The sequence below is a fragment of the Trichogramma pretiosum genome, unplaced genomic scaffold (assembly GCF_000599845.2).
Source record: "Trichogramma pretiosum strain Unisexual culture from Peru unplaced genomic scaffold, Tpre_2.0 scaffold121, whole genome shotgun sequence".
Classification (NCBI taxonomy): domain Eukaryota; kingdom Metazoa; phylum Arthropoda; class Insecta; order Hymenoptera; family Trichogrammatidae; genus Trichogramma; species Trichogramma pretiosum.
The window spans coordinates 304,212-327,781 of NW_019640829.1; the positions used below are offsets into that span (position 1 = coordinate 304,212).

Below are 23,570 nucleotides of genomic sequence, written 5' to 3' on the forward strand. Positions count from 1 at the left end.
GTTTGTATAAAATGCTTTAATCTCTTGTAGTCACATGCTCCGTATAGTTTCTCAGAGAAAAGCATGTACTTCATCTATATATATAAAGCGAAGTTGGTGTCTGTTTGTCCTTTATGATCTCAAAAACTATCTGTCCAATCGGCTTAAAATTTTTACCACGTATTCATTATACCCCTGCGCAGGTTTCTATCATATTAAAAACATTATTTGCTTATTTTTTTTTGAGTTCAGAATTTTTTCGTATTTTACCACTTCGCGCGCTCGCTCGCCCCTTGCACGGTTAATGGTTATAAAAAAGACCGAAAGCAGTTGTTTTTTTTTACACGCGGTGAATCGGAATACATTGTATTTGACGTGTACATGTGCTATTACGCTATTTGAGTTTTACAAGTATGTGAACTCAACTTATACATTTCCTACTACGCACTTGACGTGGCCTGTTTAAGATCTTTTAAGCAGTCGAATTTGTTGAAAAAATTGAACGTGGGCGAAGCCACGACGGGGTCGCTAGTTTGAAATAATGAAAAGCGCTGATTTTGTTCTTAACAATTGTAAATATGTATAGAAATTATATAAGAATTTTTCTAAAAGTTCAATAAAAATTGTCACTGTCATGATAATGCTTCATTTTTTTAACCAGATGCCTGCTAGTTACTATTCTCTGTGTATTTTCAGTCAACTTGGTTCGTGCGGCCAATCATATGCTGGATTTTTTATAAACGTCAGGTAATGATGCGCAATTCTGAATTCATAGTTAAAGATTTTGATAAATTTGCTGAAAGATTGGCTATTTCTGACATAAAAGACGTGACAGGTGAAAAAATTAAAACCAAAAAGTTTTTTCTACATTCCCGGGTACTCGAAATTTTTTGACTCGTATATAATCCGCAGCAACAGCAATGGTGCAATATATAATACCGAAGCACGTAGCAGAGATCACGCATCCAAGTTCATATAAAGCGATGAAAGAGCCACTGCAAACTTGTTGCTCTCTGCCCGTGTATAGTACGTGTGCAGTACACCGATAGTCCACTGGTATACCGCAAGAAGTAGCAGGAGGTACAAGGCCTAGGTGTATAATTGTCTTTTATGCAGAAAGTCAGAGCGTTGAGAGTGCGATACAGAGAGAGACAGAGACAGAGAGGGAAAAATAAACTCAATTTTAAACTGGAAACAAGCAACAGCTCCAGAGCGTCGTCGTCGCAGCCAGGCTAAAGAGATGCGTGCGTGCGATCCATTAGACTTTGCCATACTCTCAGCCTCTCTCTGTCTCTCTATTCCCTATGTCTTCCTCTATTTCTAGCACGCCTCGTCGCACAGATGCAAGCACAATCGCATCGCACGGTAGCGTCTCACTCACGCGGCTGCAGCTGCTCCGCAGAGACGTATTTATATACGTATATAGCACAAAGTATTGGTCGAGCTGTATACGCTAGCACAACTAGCCGCGCGCCGTGACGTTTGAGCTGCGTATATATACGTATAGAAAAGCTACTGACACTGCAAGCTCGCACTAATGGACTTGTATGCCGAGTATATATATACGCGTGTGCGGAAACTTTGTCATTACGACGCGTAATATACCTATGCACACACATACTCTCTCTCTAGTCGTGCGATCCACATAGAACCTAAGTGGATTTTTTCCCAGTTGCGGTACACTTGCACGTACGTACGCACTCACACTCTTGCATTCACGCATCACGTGGACAAAGCAGAAAAGCTCAAGGAATGCCGTGTTAGTAGAGTCTCTGCTGCACGTTGGCTCGTCGAACTCGCCTCGTGAGTTATGTGCAGCCGCGCGCGCGCGAACTTTGCCAAAGCTTTTGTCCGACACGCGCGGGCTTCCATGATACGGAATACGTAAGCCGGGCAGTTTTATTAATTGTTTGCTAATCATTTGCAACGGGCAACTATACGTATACGCGACCGATGCGCAAGGGTGAAAACTCGAGTAAACCTGGACGAAAGAAATTAATAATGAAAAAAGAAAGAGAGCGATATCCGCGAGTATGCACAAACGTCAAAGTTGTTTTTGATTAAAGCAGATTTTATTGTTCGACCATGGTAGTAGCTTCAAAGCTAGCTGTTGTTTTTTTCCACCCTTCAGTATTGCAGAACTGTGCGGAGCGTACCGGGCGGAACAAAAGTTTTATCAACGAATTCAAAGAGCTCGTTCCCTTTCCTCTGTATTTCTCTCTCTATCTCGTTTGCGTACGAGTCTAATAAATAATTTTACAAAAGCTCCCCGAGTGTACACGCTCGCGCGAGTGTGTGTGTAATCTCGTGTACCGACGGTGCGCAGCGGACTTTGGCTGCTGCTACGTGCAGCTCGCGCGCGAGCAACAGGTTTTATATACACACACAGACACATACTCGTTGTGCACTTGCAATGTATCGAAAGCAGCAGCAGCAGCAGCAGCAGCAACAGTACCTAATAGCGGAAATGCACCGAATGCACAAACACATCGGATCGGATCAAGCGCGCCGCGTAGAGCTTGTAAACTACTAATTACACAGGGTTTTTTCACTCCTTTGAAAAATCATTGCGTCACGTGAGCTCAAAGTTCTTTTACATCATACCTTTTATCCTCCATCGATCGCGATTTTCAAGCTCGTAATGCAATAAAGCTCGTAACATCCGAGCGCGATAAGAATAATATAATTGGAAAATGAAGCGAGCTTTCGCGTCGTTATTCATAGAAGCCGCGAGATATAAATAATGACATTAATAGAGAGGTAATGATACGAAACGGACGGAAGCTGTCGATTTTATTACACCCTTATGCTATATATCTCTCTCACTATTTATCTGCGCGACCCATGAGCCAGACAACGCGATCATACCAGGCGGCCGCGCGTCGACGGGCCAAATAAAATAAAAAAATAATAATCCAGCCACTCGAGCTTAATTCTTTTTTCTACTTGTGTGTGTATGTGTGAGTGTGTGTGTGCGTGCATAGCGTGAGAGCGAACGTTATATTATCCTTAAGCTGTTGGCTTCCAGGCACGCGCGCACAGTTATTACGTAAGTATACAAGCGAGCGCATGAATTTAAAAATCATACACAGTACTTGTGCGCCGCGCGCGCGGAGGACATACGTCACAGCGGTACATATATACCTTAGATTCGCGTACTGAGATAAGGTGCTTTTCGAGCCTGTACGTATATTTTTTGTGCGTGCGTGCACATACACTCGCTACAAGTGTACTAATCCTTCGTTTAAACCTTTTTTTTTGTTGTACGTGCTTTTTAATCGTTAAAATTGCTTTACAAGCTCGACAAGTTGACGAGTGGACGTCGGCGGGGAATTAGGAGAAAAAAAGTTTCATTGAATTTTCCGTCGTTCTTTCGATCAATCGTAATTTCGCGTTGATTCGTTTATGAATAAATGAATTTTCTCAGCTCAGCGAGGGGCAACCCTTTCGTACATGACAAGATTACGGAATTATTTTCTTGGACTGTACAAAAACAATAATCCAAAATGTATCAGTACTCAATTTGACCTCCTGTGGTCCAATCCGTTCCCTTCGCACAAAGTAAAGTCGCATAAAAAAGAGAGAGAGAGAAGCGGAATCCCTCAATCTCGAACATGAATTGTGTATTACATATAACTTATACACACAGGAAGCATATCGCTGGAAATAAGATAGAAGCGCGCGTTCGGCGATCGATACAGCTTGGAGGCGCGCTCGCGGGCTCCCAACACAACAGGTTGCATGCCGTATACCGCGCGCGCGACTTTTCCCTGCGACGTTCGTTGACAAGCTGCGAAGAACAATTTTTCCTTCCTTCGCCCGACAACAACAACGACGCGACGCGAGAGATATGGGACGCGCGAGGACGAGATTTATGATGCGCCTAGCGCCGCGCATCTTATGCAAATGACAGCTTTTCGATTACGCGGGAGCCCCCCGTTCTTGCGCCCCGCGAGCGCGTTGAAAACGCGCAGGGATATTGAAATTTTGATCGGTGATCGCTGTGCACTGTGACGCGCCTCGCGCAGTGCGTGAGACGAGCGACGTACAGCACGCGCGACTATACAATACGGTATTATATCGATCAGCCGCCACCGCCGCCGATGTATTATAAGCGATAAGAGAAAATATCCATTATGCAGGCGAGTGGCTTCGTTTTCGATCTCGCGATTTTGTCGTCGCAGGACCAGAATTCTCGATTATAACGCCGTACGCGTTTATGTATGTAATGGAATTCCAAGCGAGTCGAGTGCGTACCTGAACCGATCTTAAAAAATTGGCGATCGCTGAGGAAGAGAAGATCCGTCCGTCAGCTTCGGCGCATCGTCTTTTTCGTCTCCTCGCGACAAGTGGCCATGATTTTCTTTGTATCCGCAGCTATATGCGAGTACGTGACACTGTGCACTGAACTATATAATGAATAAATCTAAGAGCCTTGCGAGTATACTTTTGAATCACAATAACGAGACGATTTGGGCACGAGACACCAACTTTATTATCGCACACTTCTATCTTCTCTTTCACCTTTTCTTCGTGCACATCACACCAAAAATTATATACTTTGTACACGAGATCGAAAGGAAGAAAAACAATATAATTAAAATAAAAGCGAAGCACTGGCACTAATAATTGAAAAAATAAACTCCTACGGCGATACGAGCGCCTAGCAGGAACGCGAACTATCACTACTTCATTTATTTATCTTTTGTTTTTATCTCTACGATTATCATTTTTTATTTTTTATCATCACTACGGGGGGCGAACGGAACCACTACACATCGCGCGCTCTATTAGCACGACGACGACGACAGCTGTGCTGCAGCGCGTCCGTCTGCCGCGTAGCCGAGCTAAGCTATAACTGGCGGCGGCGGTGGCGCGTCCAAAACACATAGAGCAGCAGCAGCATGATATCCCATCCGCAGCCAGCAGGAGCAGCGACGACGACGACGACGACGACGTAGCTTCGCACGGAGCTTTTTCCCTGTGCTACCTCCCTCCCTCCTCTGCTCGTGTGTGCCATGTATATTTTGAAAACGAAGCGCCAATCGCTACGATTCGCGCAAGCGCTTCCCGCCACCCCCAACCGACCGCCACGACTCTCCGAGGCTTCCTCGCCTGGCTTCGTAGTGTGCTTGTACCTTATACGTACCTCGAGTCTCAGTGAAGCTGTGTGCGTATAGGCTTACAGGTGGTTCGTCGATCATCCTTGCCCCGCGCGTATACGAGCAGCAGTAACAGTACGGCAGTAGTAAAAAAAGTGGCTGTAAATATAGTAGTTGGGTAAGCAGAGGAAAAAAACGTAGTCACGAGTCAGCGCTTTTCATGTGTAATTCAGCATTTATTTCATTAATGGTACACAAGAATAATTATAATAATAATGAATAATAAGATAATAATAAAAATAAACATAAAAATAATAATATAATAATCATAACCACCTGCCAAATATAATAAATATAATTCACGAGCAATTCGTAGAATGAATAAATTAAAAAGTAAAGCGTGCGACAGAGAGCACCGTCGCACCCCTCATTTTCTATCAACACACGCTTCAGGATTTAGTTTTTTACAATATTTCAATAACGTGATACGTATATTGCGTATATATCAAGCCAAAGTACATTAAAGTAATAAAAAAAAGAAAAAGAAAATAGGACCGCATCCATTTCCCGTAATATCATACACGAACGTATACACTTAATTGTTAATTATAAAGATTTTGTTATTAATAATACTTTGCATTCAACTTTAACTCGCGCGTACATATAATATATGTGTATATATCGGAAAATCCATCGCATATCATAAATAACATAATAATTATTATCACTGCGTACTCAAATTGGCTCTCTCTCTTTCTCTCTGCATTCGTATGTCGACTTTATATATAGATGTTTATATATACGGACGGAGCTCGCACGCTATCAGCATGTTCATACACTAATAATATTAAATGAATTCTGATTTCGATAATTCCGGCGTATTAAATTGAATTTTATAGCTATATAGTCGATCGAACGATTGAAAAGCAAAGTCAATAAAAATCGTTTCGTCAGACGCTTTTTTGGCATTCTTTTTAAAAAGTTCGTCGTATCAACGTTAAACAAGACGCGGAAACATATAGAGACAAAAAAAACCGGGAGACAGAAATTTTCTTTTTCACAATACATGACAAATTTATCGGTACATTTAAATCTACGGTAAACAAGAAAAGCTAACGGTGATGCAAGACAATTAATTCAAAATATTATTTCGTATGTACACACGCGAATGTCAAGCTCTAATAAAATTTCACTGAAATAAACCTTACTTATGATAAAAGAGGTAAGTAACAAAACTTTCGTTTTGCAGTGAAACAAACTCGACTAACAATCGTTTTCAATTTTATCATAATAGAATCGGCCCAATAAGTTGGGTAGCTCTGAATGTAATATTATTCATGTATATAACTCTATGATACTCCAATGAGACAATTGCAAAGGGGAATTTATCGTATATATTTTGTATGTACAATATTATATATCTGTATATATATGTAGACCATCATGCTGTTAATTTGTGTATATATTCTCAATACGCGATTGTTTGTATCGATAACTGATGATATTGTTGATAATTACAATGAGCAAAGTTCGTCATAATCATCAATAATGATTCAATTTTAAGCTTATATATCTCTTTTCTGATAATATACATAACATGAACTATATCCTCCACTTTTCTCCACTTCTCATTCGAGCATTTACAGTATATAGAAATAAGTCGAAAGATAAATGACAAAAAAACTTAATTACAGAACTAGTTAATAAAAAATAATTATATAGTATATGGAAATATAACAGTTTTTTAAATGGATAGATAATTAAATCCATTTTCTTAATTAACTATTAGAAAGTGAATTGAATAGAAAATAATAACTATCTAAATATATATACTTTTACTTTTCCTCCCTGTAACCATTATCAGTAAAAACATCATATTTCTTTACAATTGTTTGAATGAAACATGTGCGTTTAAAACGACGTATTGTTTCAACGACTCGCAACATGCATTACATCAGCACTTGCGTCTTTTGAATGCTTTATCATATCGACAAAATGAGCAGACTCGACTGTTATTAATTGTACATACCTAATTATCGCTAACTTTTTTTTTATTTCCTATAAACTTTTAAAATTTGCAATTCTCAAAATTGCCTATTTTTATTAAGAGGAAGGTGTATTCATCGATGTAATATCAATTAGATGATGCATCTAAAACTACATATCACGCGCTCTCTTAGCCAAAATGTAAAAGTCCAATACAACACGCGCACTATAAAAAAGTTTTATTTCTCTAGTTTTAGCAATCGTTACAAATCAGTGGATCATAAAGAGCTCTTGCATTGTCAAAATCGGAAAACTCTGGGTGCGTTCAAAAGAACGATTCTACGTGATTGCAATTCAACGAGGAACTGAGTTTTCGTCACCTATTTTCCATCTACACAGCGCAGACTGCTTTTATAAAAAATCAGACTTTCACTTGCAACATCGATCTATGTTTCTACGTTTTTTTCAAATTTCTTTGCTAAAAAATTTTATCAATTATTGCACTATAAATATAATAATAAATCGTTCAATCAGAAATGCGAAACTACGATCTACGAAGTCTGACGCACAAAGTGTTAATTACTTCAAAAAGTGGAGACAAAAACTGGAGTTAACAATATATATATGTACAAACTCTATATTCACACTCATACATTCACACATACACACAAACACTCATGTACGCACATGTATATCGACAAAATAATCTGTTTACGATATACATGTGCGTACATCGCATAATAAAGTAGCGTCGAAAAAGAGAAGGCAGTGTGTCGCCGTAACTTCTTTCTTTTGTACACATTGCACGAGACCCCAATTATCAAATACCCACTGTGTCTTGGCGTTTAGTTCTCTCTTCGTTTATTATCGTGGTGGATAGCGACTGCGAACTTGATGGGTCTTCTGTGATCGATCCTTCATACTTTCGGGGTTGTACATCATTGGTCCCTAGAGAGACGAGAGGAGTTGTTTTTTTATTTCGATGATGCAGGAAAAAGTCGAAGGAGAAAAGAAGAGAAAAAGATTTATTTATGAGTATAAATTTCATCTGGTCACTGATATATCTGTAGTATATGTCATATATCATGATGTATTTATGTGCTGTTTGCAATGATATAATTAAGAATAAGCCGATTGTTGTGTATGCTTCAAGCACTTATTCTGGAAAAATTTTACATTAAATGCGTGAGGCATTCACAATCAATTTAAAGAATGCGAAATAAATGTAGCATTGAATTAAAAAATTTAGCAACGAAAAAATACTATTCAAAAAATTGTCACGGTAAGCTTTCCCCTAGTTTTGCAACAAATACAATTCAGCATTGTTTTTTTTCGCAGTCTCATAAATATTTTAGTATAAAAATTGGCTATGAATACCAATCGCTCGCCGATTGCAGCGGACGCCATTAGGTACTTTGGTTTTAGAGCAGTTACAGAAGTGATGAGAATTTTACCTTTTCCCGCTGTAGGTGTCGCGAATCCCTCATCGTGTAACTCTGCACCTCACGTGACAGCGAACTGGCCGAGCTCCAACGCGAGAGCTGTCATTGTGTTTCGTGAAATAGTGCGTTTTTGGTAATTAAAGTATCGTCTCAAATTGTTTGTGTTTCGTTTGATAATATTTTAATATATGACAGCAATAATGAGAGTTAATAGCTCAACGATTAATGGAATTGGAATTATAGATGCGTTAGCTATTTTTGTTTAGATCATCACGTGCACGGATTATTAACACACAGTGGGGAATGTTCAAAACAAAGTCCCAAACCAGATGGAAAGCTCATTTCAGAAATATTTATCGGGTGAAAAAAAAGATCAAAACTAGCGCAAATAACAACAATGTTTAAAAAAAATGTTTGAAAAATCAACATGCAAATTAAAAGAAGCGAGTTTCGAATGAAAACGTGGTTGAAAAACTGATGCTCGAGAGACTATTGATAATGATAATAATTGTAAATAGGCAAATGCAAATCAATATTCAGTATACTCAGAAGAATCGTTATCTACAGTCTCCGAATTATGAAAATATTGTTGGTCGTCCTTACTGTTGATAATAATTGTTATTTGGCTAGATCGTTCTGCTTCCCAAACTGCTGGCAGTTAGACATGGAACGAAAGTTTATGATTTAAAAATGTATGGATCATTTTTAAAAGTCATCATAGACAAGAAAAGTGATTTAATTAGTCGAGTATCTTTTTTACCATTGTTTAATAATATCTACATTAATACATTGTTGATGAGACAAAATATAATTTAAAATCTACTAAACATTTAACATAATAAATTTTTATTATTCTACCATGCTGAGATTTTTGAATATAATACATCTTACATTCTCACAATTCATATTTGACTGTGCGTACTATTGAAACATAGGTGATTGAAAGAAAAATAAAAAAATATCCATAACGAAAACATACATGGAAACAAAACTAAGGGAAAGTTCAGTTAAGTAGACGTGCTGAAGAAAAATAAAATTCAAAACGTCTACTTCAGTCAGACAAAATCAGAAATTTATAAATTATCAAAAAAATAATGTAAAACAGCACAGACAAAACGGAAAAATAAATGAATAATAATCATAACAAATAATTGACAAATAACAAAAATAATTACATGTTAAATTACTTCAAAAGAAACTGTTTTTGAGAATATCTGGCAGAAAAAATCATCAACTTACCGAAGGCTGTGCATTATCGTTAGGTTGAGCTGGAGCCGTCGATGGGCTTAAAAAATCTACAGGTGCATTAGGATCGTTTACTGAAATAAAAAAAATTGTCATTGAGACCAGCCAATATAATAACACAACGTTTTTTAGGAAATAATTATCGAAAAACTATCAACTTACCAGCTAAAGGTATAAAAAGTTGCGGTGTGGGTGCAGCAGGTGATCCAGCTGGAGTCGAGGAGGCCAAAGTCGCCGACGATTTGTTAGGATTCATCACGTCGACGTAATTGGCTCGCATGTTGCGCCCGCGCGCCATCTTGTAAATATTACCACCGCCAGAAATGACTCTCGTACTGTTCATAATATCATCTGCGTTGGACGAGGGACTAGATATTCCTGGAGATGAAGTCGCAGCAGGCGGTATCGATGCCAGTCCAGGCGTGCCGGTGGGCGGTAGCGAAGACGGTCCGCTCGATGGAGCCGGGCTCAAAGGATTCGAAGCTGGCTTAAAGCCAGGAAGTTCCGACATCTTTGGCGGAGGTGGTAGAGAACTTGCACCTTCGCTTTCACCCTCCTCTGTGTTAGTCCATTTTTTCAAAACTGGATCCCATACGATCTGTTTACAGGTAAAGAAAAAGATTCGTATAAATTTGAAATTGTTCAGATTAAAAAGTCACCAATGAAACGCACAAAATGATCCGAAAATCAGACTCTGATAAAAAAACTCAGTCAATGAATGTCAAAAATTTAAACAATGTTAGCACTCATGTTAGAGACACGAAAATCATTAAATGAATCAAAGTTTTTCGTTACATTATTCGTGTAGCGCTTCGTTTCTCCACTTTGCATTAACGTACGAATTACCAAAGGTATCCCTGCTTAATCATATGCATGATGAAGTGTTCGGAATATTCACAAACTCAAGTTAAAAAAAAAAAAAATAATCACAGACATCAAACTCACCGTCGGATTGCTGTCATCGGGCAGAATCATTTGATTTTTCGGTTTAGGTGCCAGTTTACTGAACAATCCACCGAACCAAGAGCTTCCACTGTTATTGGCCTTGTTTTTATCAGCTTGCTTATCTTGTTGTTTTTTCGCATCCGCTTGTCCGGTCGTTGACTTTCCATGCTTGGGCGATTCCATTTGGTCCAATTCTTCCAACGGATCGTATTGTTTACTACCAGAACTGGGTCCCATCGAAATGCTTGGGGGGCGTAGTTGTTGATGCTGTTGCTGAGGCTGGAAAGGAAAAGAAAAATTGATTATCGCAAATTTGTTCTGGCAAAGTCTGTCCTCGATGCTAACTCGTCCCTCTGCTAAAAGATTTTTAGACACAATGAAATCTTAAAACTAAGAGACAGACATCGAGAATACACTTTGCTTGCGCTTGTTTTCAGTTTTTTTTTTTTTTTTTTTTTTATAAGGTACGTTATTTGAATATACACTACAATTTGTGCAGCAAAAAAGTCAACAACTTTTCAATGTAAGCAGAGGTAATATACAATTTATTATATTTAAGCAAGTATAGATAGATAACTTAATAATTCATAATTGCACGTCGATAAATCAACAACATGATTTTTGTACAGTTGATTAATAAATTTTGGCATCATCTTAAGTAGATAAAATTGACATATCTAATAGACGCAGTACTATCACAAGTAATAAAAGCATTATAGTAAATACATAGAAGCATTGGTCATTTCATTTGAGATTGAACGTCAAATGTGATTTGTGTCGTGGTCATTGTTGCATTGTAAAATTAAAATAAAGCACAAAACACCATGTTCCCTTGTAAAAAAATTACACATGCACACGTAAATTCGTCGATTTTTTTCATTTTAAGCCAGTCGGAGCATCAATGTCAAAAGTCTTGGAAATGCTACGAGTTGCTGTGATTGCAAGTTTTTTATCACTGTCAGTGGCATCCTTGATCATTGGATTGACACTGTTTAGAGGAGCATCGATCGGGTATGTGCCACCAAATATAAGTGGCCTGTATCTTGGTCGAAGAGCGTCGTTATGTCTACTCCAGGCATCGACAGTGTCGTAAATAACTTCCTTTCTTCTTATGTGAGGAGCAACTTTAACGACTTTCTTCTCGTCAAAATTGCAATATTGCCTTAGCGATTGTCCACTGTCTATTTTTTTCTTCACTGCAGTTTTGACTTCGGCGACTTGAGAGAGATTTTCTAATTTCATGCGCTGAAACTGAATGTCTAAGTCGGTGGTGATTTTCGGTGATTTTTTGACCTCCGACTTGACATCTTGGTCAGAATCGTCCGAGTGATTTGGTTTTTTTGCATTATTAGTTGATAGTCTGGGATAAGCTGCGCTGGTTTTCGGGTACTTTTGGAGACGCTGTGCCAACGGCGGCGGCGCTTTGAACGTGACATTGACGTCCTGGTTTACTCCAGGTCGTCGGCGCTGTCTCAGCATCAATTTGGGAGTGTTAACTAAGTTGCAAGCGGGACTACTGTTACTTACTTCGCTTTTCTTCGCTGGACTAGGTTGATTACTTGACGCAGTCATAATTGATGCTGTCGTCGCTGTTTTAGCCTCACTGGCTTGCTGCTGTTCCGTAGCAGCTTTATCCTTCTTCAATGGAGGGTGAAAACGTTTTGCGATTTCGACCCAGTATGATGCAAGGATGATGTGGGGTAATTGCGAGCGTTAAAGAGAACAGGTGAGATGGACAAATGTTAGTTTTTCTTTTTCTTGACTTTTGTGAGGTGAATTTTTATATTGTTAGCGAGGAGGAATCGGAATACCTTTAAGTGGGTTTAATATTTTTGTGTTTCGATCAACACTGTGCACAAACTATAGCAATTCTAGTTCAATTTTTAATCCATCATTTTTTATGAATATTAAAAATTAAAATTAGTATTTTCTGTTTGAATTACATTCGTTATATTCCAAATCCCCTCCTTACTAATACTTTTGTGCAGGGTTAATTATCAAAATTTTGAGCAAATCATCAGCTCTTACGAATGTTTATAATATGCTTCGACGAGTTGCTCAAACACTTCATAAGCAAATTTTTCATTCAAAAAATATACACGAATCTGATTTGCAATTGCTTTTGAAGTTTTCTTAAAAATTAAAATTTCATCACACTACAGACATAATTTGACTTTCCTTCATCCTTAAGCAAAACGCGTTATTTTTAGTAAAAAAAAGCAACTTAAACTATATAAAATAGAAATAATAAACCAACCTCGTAGCCCCACTTGTTTTGAGCGTCAACTTGTTCAGTTTGCTTCTCAGCGCCGTATTGGTTTTGCCAATCATTTTGCTGGTAAGATCCATAATCTTGCTGATCATAATTTGGCTGTTGTTGAGGTTGTTGTTGTTGCTGCTGTTGTTGTTGTTGTTGTTGTTGTTGTTGTTGTTGGTGTTGTTGCTGCTGCTGCTGCTGGCTGGCCCAATAATCTTGTTGATAAGATTGGTACTGTTGCGGTTGGTTATCATTTACAGGTTTGTACTGATTATCCAAACCATAACCATCATTGACAGGTTTTGTTGGCCAAGCTACGCTTGTGTCAACTTCTGGAACTGACATTAGCGATGGTGGATTGCCATCTATACCGTAATTATTCCACGACTGCTGCTGCTGCTGCTGTTGTTGTTGTTGTTGTTGCTGATGTTGGGCGTTGTCATTAGATTCAAGATTCGATTCGGCTATTGTGGCGTTAGCAGCAACCTCCTGTATCTCGCCCTTCTCAAACTTGCCCACAATTTCGGTAAGATTAATGAGCCAAGGCAGATTGGCAGCATCTTCATCAGAATCTTTGCAAACTGGATCGTAATATTTGAGGCGATCGCCAAGAACATACACTTTATTTATAAATGGCTGCTTGTACTTTTCCGGGTTGGCAGCTATGTTAGTTGCTATTTGTTCAATGTAAAGTAAAGCTTTTTCGATGAGTCCGTAATCAACCATCTTAATGACCATGTCAAATTTAAAGCTTTGAAGCTCAGCCAAACAAAATGATGGCTCGCTGAGTTTCCGGGCGTACTCGTAGATTTCTGTCAGCATAATGGCATCGGTACTCATGAACTCGGAATAAGGTTTTTGGTGATTAGCACCGATCAAAACGAGTTTAGAGCTATTACTCGATCCGTAAGAGCCGAAATCGGCTTGAGTGAGAATGTAACAGAAGTGAGCGGCATGAATATCGCCTCTTGATGCTAAAGTATCACCTAAAGTAACAATTGACCTTCGATTTATATCTGGATTTGATGAAGTATTAGAGATTATCATAGCCAAATGAGGTCGCCAATCCTCTCCACGCGAATCAACAACATTCTGTAATAAAAAATGCATTTGTAAAACAAATTATAACATTATAACAAATTGATTAAACATTTTACTCACAGTGACATTGGCAGGAATGCGTCCGGAATGTAATTGATAAAGTGTCTGCAACGAATCTTGTGGAGGCAAACTGTTAGCAAATCGTGTCATAACTGACGCGTGCGTACGTTTATCTAATTTGCTAGCCAAGAAAAGAGCGTGTCCCCATAAACCTTCAACCATCGCAAATTCAAGAGCTTCTTGAACTAAACCATAAAGTAAATAATTTCTGAACTCGTCCGTCAACTGTTGGATCGTTTTTGTAGGCTTGACGGGTTCTTCAATTTCACTTTGGTTAAACACAGCATTGTCATTATTCACACCTTTATCACCTCCAGAAGCCTCGGATGGCTGAGACACGGTGGAATCTCTACGTTTCCTGTCTCTTTGATGACTGTTTGCTTCATAAGGATAAGCATCTTTGTTTTTCAATAAAAGTGTCGCAATGTCCACTCCAACAACATTCTACAAAATTGATTAAATTTTAAATAATGACAAATTTTCTAAAATTCCAACATTTTTCATTTATTAATTGAATAATTGAATTCTTACCCCGTTTTGCTGAATCAACAAAATCATCAACTCATACAACAATACGTAAGATGATACTTCGAAAACGTCTTCATTTGTAGAGGCTTCTTTGATCTTCTTTTCACAGTATTCAATAATAGTCTTTTTATGAGTTATGCCCCTAAAAAAACAAAAAGTCCATTAAATATAGGAAAATAAATGCGAAAGAAGTTTGAAAACATTTATTTACTTCATCAGTGGTCCTGGATAAGAACGAAGTTCTCGGAATGTTGGATCATGTGATAAAATATTCTCCATTGGCAGGAAATCAATCCTTGCTCTTTCTCCTTCAGTTGGATAACTAGCAGGCATGTGCAATAAGGATCCAATAGTAAAAGTACCTTTAGCGTGAGCCGAGGCGAACTTAGTTGGAGTTAACCTTGAAGATACAGTTGTTACTTGATCCTCCATCATTGACACATCAGTCAGAATCCGTTTGTCACTGGAATTTCTGCACAAAAATTTATGAAATTAATAAAAACGTGATAATTTAACGTTTTTCATGTTTTACAAAAAATTTAAAAACTATATATATCGATAATGTAAGATTAAGCATTTGAATATTTCGCAATAAAAGAAGCATGTTATTCTAATTCGACTGGCATTTCTACTTGTTTTTTTTTTCAAGTCACACCTAGTTGAATTACTTCGACCAAATAAATTTCGTCTTCGCGAGGGACTTCTTGACCATCCATAGTTGAAATAAGAAGATATGGATGCGGCATTATTCGACGGCCGCAGATATACATTCGGGTAAGCGAAGGATCTGACATGCAATATATAACAAGGATGTGCAATTTAACAACACATGGTTGCGTTAGCAAAAAGTATTTTGTTCATTAAAATCAAATGGTGCGGAAATTTTGGAATAATTCATTTAGTTTGAAAATAAAAACAATCTCTACCTTTCATCGCAAGAACTGCGACCGGAATGTACACTGGCTCGATCTTCAGTAAACGTTGTGCTAACACCTCGTTGTACCTGTTGTTGATGTTGATAATATTTATGATACCATTCAGCGTAGGCAGCAGGATCCGTTCTCCGCATATTTTCCCAATAAGCATAATAATCACGATTGTAATTGGTTGAACCGTACTCGTAGCCTAAATTATTTTAGATAATAATTAATTTTAAAAGTGATTAAAAAATTCGAGTGACTTATTTGATGATAATTCTTACCACTGTAACCATAATTGGAGTATGGGTCTCTTGGGCGCATACTGTAGTAATCTCGATCTCTGTCGTTGTAAGACGATCTGCTCGACGGTCTCGAACTACTAAAATTTTATAAAAACGATTTTAAAAACTCCTTTTAGATCCTGTTGACTTGAATTGAAAATGACTTACTTTCTTCCATATGCATCCTCGTAGTAGTCTCTTCTGTAGTTCTCTCTCGGATCTCTTGGATCATATTCAGGATACCTTCTACCCCTCCTCCTATCTCTATCCATGTAATCTCGGTCTCTCGCAGGATATCTTGAATCGTAATCCATGCGTCTCGGATCACCGTTCGATCGATCCCTTCTACCGTTACGATCATCTGGTCTGCGCCTAGATTCGTCCATGTCGTCTTTCATGCGATTGCGACGATCTAGATCGTCTCGTGGATGCGCTGTACGATCACGACGATCGTCCTCGTCACGGAAGGATGTATCGCGACGGTCCAGATCTTCTCGAGAACCATATTGACGATCGTATTCTGCTGGACGACGGCGATCATAGTAGTAATCGTCCTCAAAATCTCGATCCCGGTCGTAGCTGAAAATGTTAATCAAATTTTTTTGTAAAAGATGATATAAATTAAAACCAATGTTTACAAAACAGAAAAGCAGAGTAAATTATCTACAGTAATGAAATAAATGTGTAATGCATGCTTTTTGCCAATAATTTTTCCAAATTTCATTGTTGTATACCTCCTTAGTAACCATAAATAAATTTGAATGAAAATAATATTGAAATGTTAAAGCTCATTCAATAGATCTACATTTAAGAGAGCACTACTCAACAGTTATCAACTATAGTATTATGGAAAGTAAGAAACGTCTACGATTATTGGACAGGCAATAATGATAGCATTATACATGTTTGTAGAACATTATTGCAGACTTACTATGCAGGCTTTCGATTGTAATCATACCGAGAGTGTCTTGGCTTTGGACTACTTTCTCTGCGCCTATCTCGACTTTCGTCCCTGCTATTGCCAGAGCCTTCGTCGTCACCGTCTTCATAAGAATCGCGTCGATTCGGCGGGACTGTTTGTCGCTCACCGATCGAAGCACCAACAGCTTCTTCGCGTTTGCTTCTGTTATCGCTTGACAAATCTTGCACCACGGTCGACGCTAAAAATACAAGTATTTCAATTAGGATAACTCGAGTTGAAAAATTATTATCTTTGTTCGTGACTTACAAGGAGCACCGCCTGTCTGCTGCGAACCCGTAACAACTCTTGCTGCACCAGCGGCTTGACTCCTGTCATCCGGCATTGTCATCATCTGCACGGAATCCTGAGGCGACGATCCACCGGGCACTTGTCTAGTAGCTACTGCATCGTTCGTCGGTACGATCGACTCATCGGGCTCGTTGTTACCTCGACCTGGAATTTCTCTAGGTTCGAGCTGATTTACAGTGGCACCAGTGAAACGCTGTTGCTGTTCCTCGCCCGATGGCTCGTTCCGCGACTGAGTGGGTGGCGGAACTGGTGGTAAGGAACATTCTCGACCTGAAGGATCGTTGCGGCGTTCGCTGAGGCTCACATTGTCCAATTCACTACTGCTGCTGCTTCGTTGATGCTGAACTGGGGCGGATGCTTGTGTTTGTTGAACGATGTTGGGCACTGAGCGCTCTTGACCAGGTGGTACATCGCGTCTATCCGATGACCGATCAGCTAAAACCGAATAAAAATAAATTAATTTTATAAGTCTATTTCATTTTAAGACGTTTATATGAAAAAAAAACAGTGTATAATGGAAATATTCTAAATGTATAATTTATCAACTTGCTAATGATAAAAACCGTCAATAAAATTCATCGCACAGTACGACGTATGATAAACGTTGTATACAAAAGCTTCAAAAGTGCAGATAAGAAAAACTTGGCGAACATAAATGAAGTTTGCGCTACTATAATTATCATTTGAATTATTGTTTGATAATTCCATATGAAAAAAATGAAATTCACGAGACACATTCAATGTCTCATGTCATAATGTATGGAAACGATTACTTACCATGCAAACTTGGGCGTAAGGGCGGTCCATGAGTTTGCTGATCCTGTCCAGAAGGTTCATTCCTACGTGGATCGGACACGCGAGGCCCGAGAACAACACTGACCTGAGTGGCATACTGCTCTTGTCCAGTAGGATCGTTGCGACGCTGATCGACGCTGGCTGATTGACCGGGCACTTCGCGTAGGAATGGAATGTCACTGGGCACCTCGTCATTTTCATCATCTTGACTTGGCGGTACTGGATTTCTCGGCTGCTCAGTTTGAGAGTGAGGATCTGTGAGTTCACCCGTTTCCAGAAAAGTGTTCCGGTCATTCGAAGCGAACTCGTAATTGTCAGGAGTCTGAAAACGAACATGAAACTTCATTTGAAAACTGTTGCGAATTTCAATATACAACAGAATGTACACTTTGAACACATCACTGGCGTTCACACTGATCGAGCAACAATTTTGAGGAAATACAACGTCCTCTAAAGTATTATTAGAGTTTTGGCAAACGACCAACAAAAAAATTCAATTTTACTGAATATCTAAGTAACAGTAAGTTTAAACACACCTGCTGCTCAGTTGGTATAGCCTGTTGGATCTGTTGAACAGTAGGAACTTCAATGTTGCTGACTTCCTGCCTAAAATCACGAATTGCAGGTTCTTTTGGTGCACTTGATTGACGTAGAACTTGCTGTTGATCATTGTCCAATGTTTCTTTGTTAATTGAATCACGCGAGCCATATAAATCTCTTTCCGGAACTTCCGGTGTAACAACTTCCAAATTGACAAAGTCTATTGGTTGATGAATGTTTTCGTAATTTTCAACAGCTTGTTGTGATGGTTGTGGTAGTTCTGGTTGCCGCTGCTGTTTTGAGGGTAGTTGAGATCGCTCAACACCAAATAATGCATTATTACTTGATGATGGATTTGCCATCTGGTTATACCACTGGTCATAATTTACAGAGCTGGCATTGTCTCCACTTATCTTACTGGTACTAGATTTAGAAACATCAAAAGGTCCAGATTTTATAACTGCAGTACTTTCTGTACTAAATGCTTCTTGTTTTAAAACATCAGAGGTGTTTAGTGTAACATTTTCAACTGGCTCTTGTTTTATAGATTTAATATTCCAATCATTATCTACATTAGGCTGCTCTGCAGTATTCTCTTTAACTAAGGTAATTTCTGCATTCTGATCATAAGTAGGATTAAGATTCAGATTACTGACACTGTTAGCTACATCATTAATTGGATTCCAATCAACATCAACATTCCAATCAAGATCCATGTTATTTTGAGATGAATGACTCTCTGTATTAGCAGATATGCTATTATCTGCGCTAATTTGATTGTTACTAGTAATCTGAAAATATTGGATAAATGTATTATTTTTGCAGTTAAATATTTTTTATAACAACTTATTCTACAAACCATTTGAGATTGAAGATCATTTAATGATGTAGAACTAGTAGTAGGCGTTAATGATCTTTTTCTATCTTCCAATTGTTCAGTACTACTGGACATATTAGCCATTGAACCTGAAGTTGTTGAAGTGGTAGACGAATTAAAATGTGAGGGCAAAGCATGAATTTGTTGCCATTCACTTTTATGATTCTCGGAAAGAGATGATTCTTCTAACGATCCACCAGGTTGCAATTTGGACTGCCTCCACTGAGTATTAGAGATATTAGAAGAAGCTCCTGGCTGCCATTGTGTTGATGAACCTAAATCATCAGACTGAGACCAGGAATTATTAGATGGTAAAGACTGTTGTCTTGGTAAAACATTCTCAGAACTGCTTTTGGACCATTGATTGGACATTAAAGGATTTGGAGGCAACCAATTTCTAGCAGATGAAGCATTTTCTTGGTAATTAGCTTCAAGCGAATTATAAAAATTTGGTTGTTCTGTATTAACTGCATTAGTAGTTGATGAAAAGCTGTTTACAAGACTTGGTTTGCTCTGTTGAGATTGATGCATTGTTTGTTGATTCTAAAAGCACAATGAATAATTTTTAGAAAAAAATGAGCAAAAAATTCAAAATAATTTGAATGAAGAAAAGCTCAAAAGTTGATTGATTAAAAAAGTAGGATTATCAAAACATTAATATTAAAAAGCAATAATTCACATAAAATTTTTAAATAAATTATCAAGATTTTCAAATAATAAATTGACTTGTGCATCAATTTACCTGTTGGGGCCATGTAGTATCCGGATAATGATCCTGGTTTGTAGAACTGTGAGGTTCTTGCCAATAATTTTTTGAATTTGACTCAACATTACTTTGCCAATTATGTGCAGGAATACTCTGTTGCTCCTGTTTCGGAGGAGGAGTTTGTTGTTGTTGGGATTGTTGCTGAACGGCATGTTGCTGCATCAAAGGGTATTGCTGAATCGGCTTCTGCTGAACGGGTGGTGGCTGATGAACTTGTTTCTGATTAGGTGGTTGTTGCACTGATTGGTTTTGTAATGGTATTTGTGGAATCATTGTTTGTTGATGCGGTTGTTGCAGGGGCTGATTTTGCAGTGGTTGTTGCTGAATTGTTGAGGGCTGTTGTGGTTGTTGATGCATTGAATGATGTTGTATCATTTGTTCTTGCAATGGCTGATGCAGCTGAGATTGTTGTTGCAGTGGTTGTTGCTGCTGAGATTGTTGTTGCAGTGGTTGTTGCTGCTGTGGCTGATACTGTTGTGGAGATTGCTGTTGTTCCCAATTAAAATTATTTACAGGTGGAATAACTGGTGTAGGCTTTTGATGAACTTGTTGTAGTTTTTGGTTGGGTACTTGATTTGGTAATGCATATGGCAAACTTTGACTATGCTGCTGTTCATTTGACCATTGATCCGCAGAAAAAGATGAATTAGAATTTGGTCTAGGAGGCGAAGTAAACTGATGATTCTGGGTATGATTGCTGTATTGAGGGTAAGAATCATTTTGTTTCAGCATTGGATCTCTGACTGGTGGTGGAATTCCTGCTCTTGAAGTTTCTCTACCAGAAGTAGCTTGTTGACCATAATTTACAACTGGTCTATTATTTCCATTTACATTTTTATAATAGCTATCTTGATTTGTTGGTGGAATAGGAGGCTTTTGATTGGAATAAGGAGTATACTGATTTGATAATGGAGGTTGGTTGGTTTGATGGTGCACCTGCTGCTGCGGAGGTTGTTGCGGATGCTGCATATCATTTTGTTCAACACTCCAATTCCAGGAATCACCTCCATTATTAACATTATTGGCATTATTAGCATTATCTACATTCCAATTCCAGGCATCATCAGACTTGTTCTGATTTACTGCAGGAGCTGGAGGTGTTTGATAAGCTACATTAGCATTGACACTAGGAGGTCTTGGCACTGCACCTGCTTTCCATGGCTTTTGATTCTGTATTCCATATCCTGATTGATTGGCATCTACTCTTGCTCTTGTAGGACGTGCTCTGTAGGGATTCTGTACAGAAAAAAATGCATATTTTTGAGACTGCACATAAAAGCCATTTCTTGAAAAAAATAATTTAATACTCACATCCATAATAATATAAAAATAGTAATATCACGAAGAGAGACGTCTCGATGATAAACCTGCAAAGAAAGCAGTGATTGTATGAATACTACAATACGCAAAATAAAGCCAACATACGTTTGTTTAGATAAGCGATAAATAAGTCAAAGCAGAAAGCGGGGTACGTCAATGTTTTTCTATTTTCTTCGTTGCCGAGATCATGGCACAATGCATCGATTAATTAATTATTCGGTAAGAAAACGGAAAACACGCGTCGTTGCTCGAAACATTTATTACCAATGCGAAATGCATAAAAAAGTGACAGTGCAGCTTTCACAATGATTTGCTTTGCTTCATGCGTATATGTGTGTTTGGCGTATACGCACACCCACATATGTATACACAGCGAGAAAGAGAGCGGAGATATTTCACGCGCGACGGTCGAACTCTGCTATCTATTGGTCATTCAATTTCGGAGTCGATCGAGGATCGACATGGAAAAGATGCACTCGAGCTGCGTTGTCCGAAATCTCCGCGTGAAAAAATCAACAAAAAAACAACATCGAATGCAGTTTCTCGGCGGTCAAAGTGTGCCAGCTGTGAACGCAGCACGGACAAATGTACTCGCGGGTTGTAACATATCGCGCGAGAGCATGGAAAGGGGGAACATTGCCACACGCACTCTCGATGTGTCGTACACGCAAGCCACTATTACTATCGTCGCGTTAAAAAAAAAGGCTGCTGCTAGGCATCCAATTGCACTCACTCTCAGCTTCGAACGTTCTTCGGCGCCGCTTTTCCTTGGATCATATCATATAGTAATGCACTTTTGCACCTTTATTCGTGTATGCTGCTGCTGCTGCATACACACACACACGTATCCACCCGCACTCACTCGAGAGAGATAGAGAGAGAGCGAGAAAATAATTTGCTTGCAGCCTGTGCAACGACGACGATCGCTCGCGATTACACGCACACAGTCGGGAAATCGCTGATACTCGTTTCTCGCTGTCTCGACTCTAATTATTATCTATACAATATGTTGCGGTGGTGCGGGAGATCTCGCGCGACCGAGCGAGAGCTGCACGCGCGCAAGTGTGCGAATCGCGGAGTCGATATGTATGCTATGTAAAGACAGTCGGGCCGACGCACACGGCTATACGTTCTTCAAGAAGTTGGCATACAGTCGGACATTGCACACACGCTATATTATGCAGACGCACACACGTACAAACCCACATACACACATGCAACACAGTATAGGCACAGAGACAGACACTGTACAATATTGGCACATACACACGTCTATAGGTGAATACAATATTGTGCCACAGATTACGCCGCGCGCGATTATACGAACAAGAGAAGGGGAGCCTTCAGGAGTGACTGCTGCTGTGCTACCTATATTCTAGATAGTACGTTACGTGTCTGCGTACCCGCGAGGCATGCCACTAGGCGCACTCGAATTTTATATATAGAATAAATATACTCGATGTGACAGCCAGTAAAAGTAGTGTCGCAAGCTGCTAAACCGCCGCGACTGGTTATCTAGTTGCGCTCGCTCGGCTTATCACCAATACACTTTTGCGTACATATAATAATAACACACCTATATAGGATAAAACGTAGGCGATTCACGTCAGCGCGGCCGCCCCGCAGCGTAGCAATGTAGACGTGGTTTCGAATGCTCGCAAAACTTGTCCGTTTCTCGTGCAAACGGCGCTGAAACCGGCCGCGGATATATAAACTGAGGAGACTGACTTACTGTCGGAGTTCGGAGTTCGGACTGAGCGCGGGCGTTTCGATATGTATCTCGACACGATGAGATTTCACCCAGTAATACACATTTTTGACAGATGGCTTTTTGGGAATTACAGATTGAATTTAATGAATTTTAATGATGCGCATACTACTTTGAGATAATGCATGTAGTTATGTTTTGCTTCATTACCATCAATCAACAGGCTTTATCTTAATATTTTAATTGGTACAAAGCTTTCGATTGAATATTTTAGGGTTTAATCATTTCCTAATGCTGATAAAAGGGAAATTTCCTCGTTTCTGGGCTCATTACAAGCCTTTTCCTTACAGAATATCAAATGTGTTTTAATTGCCTTGTCAAAGACATTTAACCCGATACAAACAAACCGAATATCATAACGGAACGTCTTTCCGTTATCTACATCATC

The 23,570-nt window shown here is 38.9% G+C and overlaps 2 protein-coding genes across 13 annotated transcripts in view; both read right to left on the reverse strand.

Moving 5' to 3' along the window:
- LOC106650160 (voltage-dependent calcium channel type A subunit alpha-1) overlaps window positions 1–4,289 on the reverse strand; it is a 138,728-nt gene extending 134,439 nt beyond the window's left edge. Inside the window, exon 1 of the mRNA XM_023463390.1 lies at window positions 4,237–4,289. The gene's annotated coding sequence lies outside the window, so the exon portion shown is untranslated. The remainder of the gene's footprint in view (window positions 1–4,236) is intronic.
- Window positions 4,290–5,405: 1,116 nt separating this feature from the next.
- On the reverse strand, window positions 5,406–23,016 carry LOC106650127. Of its 12 annotated transcripts, none has more exons than XM_014367959.2 (21): window positions 22,991–23,016; window positions 21,406–21,461; window positions 20,071–21,330; window positions 19,311–19,871; window positions 18,448–19,242; window positions 17,894–18,233; window positions 17,075–17,551; window positions 16,778–17,006; window positions 16,015–16,425; window positions 15,847–15,944; window positions 15,572–15,770; window positions 14,857–15,117; window positions 14,649–14,787; window positions 14,118–14,561; window positions 12,957–14,048; window positions 12,227–12,337; window positions 10,700–10,978; window positions 9,917–10,352; window positions 9,749–9,828; window positions 8,522–8,608; window positions 5,406–8,015 (listed from the first exon to the last, which is right to left on the reverse strand). In XM_014367959.2, exons 2-21 carry the CDS (start codon window positions 21,409–21,411, stop codon window positions 7,932–7,934), a joined length of 7,389 nt encoding a protein of 2,462 aa, XP_014223445.1. In that variant the 5' UTR covers window positions 21,412–21,461; window positions 22,991–23,016; the 3' UTR covers window positions 5,406–7,931. The 12 variants fall into 12 exon arrangements, with proteins under 12 accessions (XP_014223445.1, XP_023319176.1, XP_023319181.1 ...); XM_023463408.1 differs by lacking the exon at window positions 22,991–23,016 and adding an exon at window positions 22,681–22,792; XM_023463413.1 differs by lacking the exon at window positions 22,991–23,016 and adding an exon at window positions 22,148–22,667 and having other exon boundaries at window positions 19,311–19,616.
- Window positions 23,017–23,570: the final 554 nt, after the last annotated feature.